The sequence below is a fragment of the Salmo salar genome, unplaced genomic scaffold (genome assembly GCF_905237065.1).
Source record: "Salmo salar unplaced genomic scaffold, Ssal_v3.1, whole genome shotgun sequence".
NCBI lineage: Eukaryota > Metazoa > Chordata > Actinopteri > Salmoniformes > Salmonidae > Salmo > Salmo salar.
The window spans coordinates 175,001-185,000 of NW_025548635.1; the positions used below are offsets into that span (position 1 = coordinate 175,001).

Sequence of the window (10,000 nt, forward strand, 5' to 3'; positions counted from 1 at the left end):
CATATACATTATCGTGGTATATAACAGGCTGTAATATCATATACATTACCGTGGTATATAACAGGCTGTAATATCATATACATTACCGTGGTATATAACAGGCTGTAATATCATATACATTACCGTGGTATATAACAGGCTGTAATATCATATACATTACCGTGGTATATAACAGGCTGTAATATCATATACATTACCGTGGTATATAACAGGCTGTAATATCATATACATTATCGTGGTATATAACAGGCTGTAATATCATATACATTACCGTGGTATATAACAGGCTGTAATATCATATACATTATCATGGTATATAACAGGCTGTAATATCATATACATTACCATGGTATATAACAGGCTGTAATATCATATACATTACCATGGTATATAACAGGCTGTAATATCATATACATTATCATGGTATATAACAGGCTAATATCATATACATTACCGTGGTATATAACAGGCTGTAATATCATATACATTATCATGGTATATAACAGGCTGTAATATCATATACATTACCATGGTATATAACAGGCTAATATCATATACATTACCATGGTATATAACAGACTGTAATCTCATCCCTCACTGTAACAGACTGTAATCTCATCCCTCACTATAACAGACTGTAGTCTCATCCCTCACTGGGACTCCACTATAACAGACTGTAATCTCATCCCTCACTATAACAGACTGTAATCTCATCCCTCACTGGGACTACACTATAACAGACTGTAATCTCATCCCTCACTGGGACTACACTATAACAGACTGTAGTCTCATCCCTCACTGTAACAGACTGTAATCTCATCCCTCACTGGGACACCACTATAACAGACTGTAATCTCATCCCTCACTGTAACAGACTGTAATCTCGTCCCTCACTATAACAGACTGTAATCTCGTCCCTCACTATAACAGACTGTAATCTCGTCCCTCACTATAACAGACTGTAATCTCGTCCCTCACTATAACAGACTGTAATCTCGTCCCTCACTATAACAGACTGTAATCTCGTCCCTCACTGGGACTCCACTATAACAGACTGTAATCTCATCCCTCACTGGGACTCCACTATAACAGACTGTAATCCCATCCCTCACTGGCACTCCACTATAACAGACTGTAATCTCGTCCCTCACTATAACAGACTGTAATCTCGTCCCTCACTATAACAGACTGTAATCTCTTCCCTCACTATAACAGACTGTAATCTCATCCCTCACTGGGACTACACTATAACAGACTGTAATCTCGTCCCTCACTATGACAGACTGTAATCTCGTCCCTCACTATAACAGACTGTAATCTCATCCCTCACTGTAACAGACTGTAATCTCATCCCTCACTGTAACAGACTGTAATCTCATCCCTCACTGTAACAGACTGTAATCTCGTCCCTCACTGTAACAGACTGTAATCATGTCCCTCACTGTAACAGACTGTAATCATGTCCCTCACTATAACAGACTGTAATCTCATCCCTCACTGTAACAGACTGTAATCTCATCCCTCACTGTAACAGACTGTAATCTCGTCCCTCACTGTAACAGACTGTAATCATGTCCCTCACTATAACAGACTGTAATCTTGTCCCTCACTATAACAGACTGTAATCTCATCCCTCACTGTAACAGACTGTAATCTCGTCCCTCACTGTAACAGACTGTAATCTCGTCCCTCACTATAACAGACTGTAATCTCATCCCTCACTGTAACAGACTGTAATCTCGTCCCTCACTGGGACTACACTATAACAGACTGTAATCTCGTCCCTCACTATAACAGACTGTAATCTCGTCCCTCACTATAACAGACTGTAATGTCATCCCTCACTGAAACAGACTGTAATCTCGTCCCTCACTGGGACTACACTATAACAGACTGTAATCTCGTCTGTTATAGTGTAGAGAGGAGGAGGACCGTGGAAGCAGGGAGAGGAGAGAGGAGGAGGACCGTGGAGGCAGGGAGAGGAGAGGGGAGGAGGACCGTGGAAGCAGGGAGAGGAGAGGGGAGGAGGACCGTGGAGGCAGGGAGAGGAGAGAGGAGGAGGACCGTGGAGGCAGGGAGAGGAGAGGGGAGGAGGGCCGTGGAGGCAGGGAGAGGAGAGAGGAGGAGGACCGTGGAGGCAGGGAGAGGAGAGGGGAGGAGGACCGTGGAAGCAGGGAGAGGAGAGAGGAGGAGGACCGTGGAAGCAGGGAGAGGAGAGGGGAGGAGGGCCGTGGAGGCAGGGGAGAGGAGAGAGGAGGAGGACCGTGGAAGCAGGGAGAGGAGAGGGGAGGAGGACCGTGGAAGCAGACCGTGGAAGCAGGGAGAGGAGAGAGGAGGAGGGCCGTGGAAGCAGGGAGAGGAGAGGGGAGGAGGGCCGTGGAGGCAGGGGAGAGGAGAGAGGAGGAGGACCGTGGAGGCAGGGAGAGGAGAGGGGAGGAGGGCCGTGGAGGCAGGGAGAGGAGAGAGGAGGAGGACCGTGGAGGCAGGGAGAGGAGAGGGGAGGAGGGCCGTGGAAGCAGACCGTGGAAGCAGGGAGAGGAGAGGGGAGGAGGACCGTGGAAGCAGACCGTGGAAGCAGGGAGAGGAGAGAGGAGGAGGACCGTGGAGGCAGGGAGAGGAGAGGGGAGGTGGGACCGTGGAAGCAGGGAGAGGAGAGAGGAGGAGGACCGTGGAGGCAGGGAGAGGAGAGAGGAGGAGGACCGTGGAGGCAGGGGAGAGGAGAGAGGAGGAGGACCGTGGAGGCAGGGAGAGGAGAGAGGAGGAGGACCGTGGAGGCAGGGAGAGGAGAGGGGAGGAGGACCATGGAAGCAGGGAGAGGAGAGGAGAGGAGGGCCGTGGAAGCAGACCGTGGAAGCAGGGAGAGGAGAGAGGAGGAGGACCGTGGAAGCAGGGAGAGGAGAGAGGAGGAGGACCGTGGAAGCAGGGAGAGGAGAGGGGAGGAGGGCCGTGGAGGCAGGGAGAGGAGAGAGGAGGAGGACCGTGGAGGCAGGGAGAGGAGAGAGGAGGTGGACCGTGGAGGCAGGGAGAGGAGAGGGGAGGAGGACCGTGGAAGCAGACCGTGGAAGCAGGGAGAGGAGAGAGGAGGAGGACCGTGGAGGCAGGGAGAGGAGAGGGGAGGAGGGCCGTGGAAGCAGGGAGAGGAGAGGGGAGGAGGACCGTGGAAGCAGACCGTGGAAGCAGGGAGAGGAGAGAGGAGGAGGACCGTGGAAGCAGACCGTGGAAGCAGGGAGAGGAGAGAGGAGGACCGTGGAGGCAGGGAGAGGAGAGGGGAGGAGGACCGTGGAGGCAGGGAGAGGAGAGAGGAGGTGGACCGTGGAGGCAGGGAGAGGAGAGGGGAGGAGGGCCGTGGAGGCAGGGAGAGGAGAGGGGAGGAGGACCGTGGAAGCAGACCGTGGAAGCAGGGAGAGGAGAGAGGAGGACCGTGGAAGCAGGGAGAGGAGAGAGGAGGAGGGCCGTGGAGGCAGGGAGAGGAGAGGGGAGGAACCGTGGAAGCAGGGAGAGGAGAGAGGAGGAGGACCGTGGAAGCAGGGAGAGGAGAGGGGAGGAGGGCCGTGGAGGAAGGGAGAGGAGAGAGGAGGAGGGCCGTGGAGGCAGGGAGAGGAGAGAGGAGGAGGACCGTGGAGGCAGGGAGAGGAGAGAGGAGGAGGGCCGTGGAAGCAGGGAGAGGAGAGAGGAGGAGGGCCGTGGAAGCAGGGGAGAGGAGAGAGGAGGAGGACCGTGGAGGCAGGGAGAGGAGAGGGGAGGAGGACCGTGGAGGCAGGGAGAGGAGAGAGGAGGTGGACCGTGGAGGCAGGGAGAGGAGAGGGGAGGAGGACCGTGGAAGCAGGGAGAGGAGAGGGAGGTGGGACCGTGGAGGCAGGGAGAGGAGAGAGGAGGAGGACCGTGGAGGCAGGGAGAGGAGAGGGGAGGAGGACCGTGGAGGCAGGGAGAGGAGAGAGGAGGAGGACCGTGGAGGCAGGGAGAGGAGAGGGGAGGAGGACCGTGGAGGCAGGGAGAGGAGAGAGGAGGAGGGCCGTGGAGGCAGGGAGAGGGTAATGGTAAAACAGGGAAAGCAGGGCTTGTAATTATTAAAACTCAAGGTTTTATTGGTGTGGTTCGGGGGGAACCCACGGTAAGCAAGGCGAACCACACTTAGATCCCCCTCCTAAATGGCCCTGTATTCCCTGTTTAGTCCACTACTTTTGACCAAAACCCTATGGGCTCTGGTCAAAAAGTAGTGCACTATATAGGGAATAGGGTGCCCTATGGGCCCAGCTGGTGGTTCCAGATTGAGAGTGGTGGCCTTCATGTGACCCAGGTCTTTCATAACGGCAGCATGTCGTTGTAACTTCACAGACACCACAGAGTAACATGGCCACACGCTAATAAGAGCCTTGTTCATGATAGGCCAATGATATGGGCTCTTAAAACCTTGTGCCGCAGATGGTTTCATTGCTTTCTGTGAATGAGTGGCGTTTGTGTGGCCTGTTGTTAGACTTCCCACTGTAGAGAAGCTTCCTCAGTCTGTCTCATTCACCCCGGTAGTCTGATCACGCGCTAAAGCTCTCCTAACCTCCTGTCCTCTCTTCCTCCTCCTCTCTTCCTCTTCCTCTCCTCTCCTCTCTTCCACCTCCTCTCTTCCACCTCCTCTCTTCTCTTCCTCTTCCTCCTCCTCTCTTCCTCCTCCTCTCCTCTCTTCCTCCTCCTCTCCTCTCTTCCTCTTCCTCTCCTCTCTTCCTCCACCTCTCCTCTTCTCCTCACCTCTCCTCTTCTCCTCTCCTCTCCTCTTCTCCTCACCTCACCTCTCCTCTTCTCCTCTCCTCTCCTCTTCTCCTCACCTCTCCTCTCCTCTCCTCCTCACCTCTCCTCTCCTCTTCTCCTCACCTCTCCTCTCCTCCTCACCTCTCCTCTCCTCTTCTCCTCACCTCTCCTCTTCTCCTCACCTCTCCTCTTCTCCTCTCCTCTCCTCTTCTCCTCACCTCTCCTCTTCTCCTCACCTCTCCTCTTCTCCTCACCTCTCCTCTTCTCCTCACTTCTCCTCTTCTCCTCTCCTCTCCTCTCCTCTTCTCCTCACCTCTCCTCTTCTCCTCACCTCTCCTCTTCTCCTCACCTCTCCTCTTCTCCTCTCCTCTCCTCTTCTCCTCACTTCTCCTCTTCTCCTCTCCTCTCTCTCTCCTCTTCTCCTCTCCTCTCCTCTTCTCCTCACCTCTCCTCTTCTCCTCACCTCTCCTCTTCTCCTCTCCTCCTCACCTCTCCTCTCTTCCTTCTCCTCACCTCTCCTCTTCTCCTCACCTCTCCTCTTCTCCTCTTCTCCTCACCTCTCCTCTTCTTCTCACCTCTCCTCTTCTCCTCACCTCTCCTCTCCTCCTCACCTCTCCTCTTCTCCTCTTCTCCTCTCTTCCTTCTCCTCCACCTCTCCTCTTCTCTAGGTGCTGATGATGGGGGAACCCTTCTTTGACTGTCAGATCGGCATCGTGGGCGTCCGGGCGCTCTGCCTGAAAGGCATCATGGGAGTGCGGGACTTTGAGGAGAACTTGAACAGACGGGAGGAGGTAAAGAACGAGGCTGTTCTACCTCAACTCTCCTTCCTCCTTCCTCCTCTCCTTCCTCATCCTCTCCTTCCTCATCCTCCTCTCCTTCCTCCTTCAACCCTCCTCTCCTTCCTCATCCTCCTCTCCTTCCTCCTTCAACCCTCCTCTCCTTCCTCCTTCAACCCTCCTCTCCTTCCTCATCCTCCTCTCCTTCCTCCTTCAACCCTCCTCTCCTTCCTCATCCTCCTCTCCTTCCTCCTTCAAACCTCCTCTCCTTCCTCAACTCTCCTCTCCTTTCTCGACCCTCCTCTCCTTCCTCCTTCAACCCTCCTCTCCTTCCTCCTTCCTCCTCTCCTTCCTCATCCTCTCCTTCCTCATCCTCCTCTCCTTCCTCCTTCAACCCTCCTCTCCTTCCTCATCCTCCTCTCCTTCCTCCTTCAACCCTCCTCTCCTTCCTCCTTCAACCCTCCTCTCCTTCGTCCTTCAACCCTCCTCTCCTTCCTCATCCTCCTCTCCTTCCTCCTTCAAACCTCCTCTCCTTCCTCCTTCAACCCTCCTCTCCTTCCTCAACTCTCCTCTCCTTCCTCGACCCTCCTCTCCTTCCTCCTTCAACCCTCCTCTCCTTCCTCCTTCCTCCTTCAATCCTCCTCTCCTTCCTCCTTCAACCCTCCTTTCCTTCCTCAACCCTCCTCTCCTTCCTCGACCCTCCTGTCCTCCTCTCCTCTCCTTCCTCGACCCTCCTCTCCTTCCTCGACCCTCCTCTCCTCTCCTTCCTCAACCCTCCTCTCCTTCCTCAACCCTCCTCTCCTTCCTCAACCCTCCTGTCCTTCCTCTCCTCTCCTCTCCTTCCTCGACCCTCCTCTCCTTCCTCAACCCTCCTGTCCTCCTCTCCTCTCCTTCCTCGACCCTCCTCTCCTTCCTCTCCTCTCCTCTCCTTCCTCGACCCTCCTCTCCTTCCTCAACCCTCCTGTCCTCCTCTCCTCTCCTTCCTCGACCCTCCTCTCCTTCCTCTCCTCTCCTTCCTCTCCTCTCCTCTCCTCCTCTCCTCTCCTTCCTCGACCCTCCTCTCCTTCCTCAACCCTCCTGTCCTCCTCTCCTCTCCTTCCTCGACCCTCCTCTCCTTCCTCTCCTCTCCTCTCCTTCCTCTCCTCTCCTCTCCTCCTCTCCTCTCCTTCCTCGACCCTCCTCTCCTCCTCTCCTCTCCTTCCTCGACCCTCCTCTCCTTCCTCGACCCTCCTGTCCTCCTCTCCTCTCCTTCCTCGACCCTCCTCTCCTTCCTCTCCTCTCCTTCCTCTCCTCTCCTCTCCTCCTCTCCTCTCCTTCCTCGACCCTCCTCTCCTCCTCTCCTCTCCTTCCTCGACCCTCCTCTCCTTCCTCTCCTCTCCTGGCCTCCTCTCCTCTCCTTCCTCGACCCTCCTCTCCTTCCTCTCCTCTCCTTCCTCTCCTCTCCTCTCCTCCTCTCCTCTCCTTCCTCGACCCTCCTCTCCTCCTCTCCTCTCCTTCCTCGACCCTCCTCTCCTTCCTCTCCTCTCCTGTCCTTCCTCTCCTCTCCTGTAACCTTTACCTCAAACTAACATCTCCCAAAGTGAACCTGCAGTGTGGTTTGATTGTTGGTTAAGTCTATGATCCAAACTTGTGCTGCTGTGTTCTGTGTAACCCTCACAGATCCTGGAATGGTTGTGTTGCCAGCAGGCTGTGATGTAGACGAGGACTGAGGGAGGTCTCTTCTTCTATTGTGATGTAGACGAGGACTGAGGGAGGTCTCTCTTCTTCTATTGTGATGTAGAGGAGGACTGAGGGAGGTCTCTCTTCTTCTATTGTGATGTAGAGGAGGACTGAGGGAGGTCTCTTCTATTGTGATGTAGACGAGGACTGAGGGAGGTCTCTTCTATTGTGATGTAGACGAGGACTGAGGGAGGTCTCTCTTCTTCTATTGTGATGTAGAGGAGGACTGAGGGAGGTCTCTTCTTCTATTGTGATGTAGAGGAGGACTGAGGGAGGTCTCTTCTTCTATTGTGATGTAGACGAGGACTGAGGGAGGTCTCTCTTCTTCTATTGTGATGTAGAGGAGGACTGAGGGAGGTCTCTCTTCTTCTATTGTGATGTAGAGGAGGACTGAGGGAGGTCTCTTCTTCTATTGTGATTTAGAGGAGGACTGAGGGAGGTCTCTCTTCTTCTATTGTGATGTAGAGGAGGACTGAGGGAGGTCTCTCTTCTTCTATTGTGATGTAGAGGAGGACTGAGGGAGGTCTCTTCTTCTATTGTGATGTAGAGGAGGACTGAGGGAGGTCTCTCTTCTTCTATTGTGATGTAGTGGAGGACTGAGGGAGGTCTCTCTTCTTCTATTGTGATGTAGACGAGGACTGAGGGAGGTCTCTTCTATTGTGATGTAGAGGAGGACTGAGGGAGGTCTCTCTTCTTCTATTGTGATGTAGAGGAGGACTGAGGGAGGTCTCTTCTTCTATTGTGATGTAGACGAGGACTGAGGGAGGTCTCTTCTTCTATTGTGATGTAGAGGAGGACTGAGGGAGGTCTCTCTTCTTCTATTGTGATGTAGAGGAGGACTGAGGGAGGTCTCTCTTCTTCTATTGTGATGTAGAGGAGGACTGAGGGAGGTCTCTTCTATTGTGATGTAGACGAGGACTGAGGGAGGTCTCTTCTTCTATTGTGATGTAGAGGAGGACTGAGGGAGGTCTCTTCTTCTATTGTGATGTAGAGGAGGACTGAGTCAGTGTGTTTCTATACTGTGATTTGATTGATTCTGTGTCTGTCCTCTCCTCCTTTTCCCAGGATGCAGTGTTCTTCAGCTGCGGGGAGAGTCTGAGCAGTAAAGGGATGACCTACCTGACCAACTCGCTGTTCGACTACCGTTCCCCAGAGAACAACGGGGTCAGAGCAGAGTTCATCCTGGACGCCACCAATCACAAGGTCAGAACTCACACAGGCCTCTTAGTGTATTACACATTACTGACGTCTCCTTAATACTGTATCTGACCTACAGTCTTTACATTAAATATCACCCTGTTAGGGGAAGCTATCCTCATCACCCTGTTAGAAGAAGCTATCCTCATCACCCTGTTAGAAGCTGTCCTCATCACCCTGTTAGGAGAAGCTGTCCTCATCACCCTGTTAGGGGAAGCTATCCTCATCACCCTGTTAGGAGAAGCTATCCTCATCACCCTGTTAGGAGAAGCTATCCTCATCACCCTGTTAGGGGAAGCTGTCCTCATCACCCTGTTAGGAGAAGCTGTCCTCATCACCCTGTTAGGAGAAGCTGTCCTCATCACCCTGTTAGAAGAAGCTATCCTCATCACCCTGTTAGAAGCTGTCCTCATCACCCTGTTAGGAGAAGCTATCCTCATCACCCTGTTAGGAGAAGCTATCCTCATCACCCTGTTAGGGGAAGCTGTCCTCATCACCCTGTTAGGAGAAGCTATCCTCATCACCCTGTTAGGGGAAGCTTTCCTCATCACCCTGTTAGGGGAAGCTGTCCTCATCACCCTGTTAGGGGAAGCTGTCCTCATCACCCTGTTAGGAGAAGCTGTCCTCATCACCCTGTTAGGGGAAGCTGTCCTCATCACCCTGTTAGGAGAAGCTGTCCTCATCACCCTGTTAGGGGAAGCTATCCTCATCACCCTGTTAGGAGAAGCTGTCCTCATCACCCTGTTACGGGAAGCTGTCCTCATCACCCTGTTACGGGAAGCTGTCCTCATCACCCTGTTAGGAGAAGCTGTCCTCATCACCCTGTTAGGGGAAGCTATCCATCCTCATCACCCTGTTAGGGGAAGCTATCCATCCTCATCACCCTGTTAGGAGAAGCTATCCTCATCACCCTGTTAGGGGAAGCTGTCCTCATCACCCTGTTAGGAGAAGCTGTCCTCATCACCCTGTTAGGGGAAGCTATCCTCATCACCCTGTTAGGGGAAGCTGTCCTCATCACCCTGTTAGGAGAAGCTGTCCTCATCACCCTGTTAGGAGAAGCTGTCCTCATCACCCTGTTAGGGGAAGCTATCCTCATCACCCTGTTAGGAGAAGCTGTCCTCATCACCCTGTTACGGGAAGCTGTCCTCATCACCCTGTTAGGAGAAGCTGTCCTCATCACCCTGTTAGGAGAAGCTGTCCATCCTCATCACCCTGTTAGGGGAAGCTATCCATCCTCATCACCCTGTTAGGAGAAGCTATCCTCATCACCCTGTTAGGAGAAGCTATCCTCATCACCCTGTTAGGAGAAGCTATCCTCATCACCCTGTTAGGAGAAGCTGTCCTCATCACCCTGTTAGGAGAAGCTGTCCTCATCACCCTGTTAGGGGAAGCTGTCCTCATCACCCTGTTAGTGGAAGCTATCCTCATCACCCTGTTAGGAGAAGCTGTCCTCATCACCCTGTTAGGGGAAGCTGTCCTCATCACCCTGTTAGGAGAAGCTGTCCTCATCACCCTGTTAGGGGAAGCTATCCATCCTCATCACCCTGTTAGGGGAAGCTATCCTCATC

At 53.2% G+C, this 10,000-nt stretch overlaps 1 protein-coding gene across 1 annotated transcript in view; it reads left to right on the forward strand.

The window, feature by feature from the left end:
- LOC106591508 (vacuolar protein sorting-associated protein 13B) overlaps positions 1 to 10,000 on the forward strand; it is a 250,288-nt gene that overhangs the window by 132,256 nt on the left and 108,032 nt on the right. Inside the window, exons 13-14 of the mRNA XM_045712606.1 lie at positions 5,409 to 5,531; positions 8,301 to 8,438. Coding sequence (XP_045568562.1) covers positions 5,409 to 5,531; positions 8,301 to 8,438 — 261 coding nt within the window. The remainder of the gene's footprint in view (positions 1 to 5,408; positions 5,532 to 8,300; positions 8,439 to 10,000) is intronic.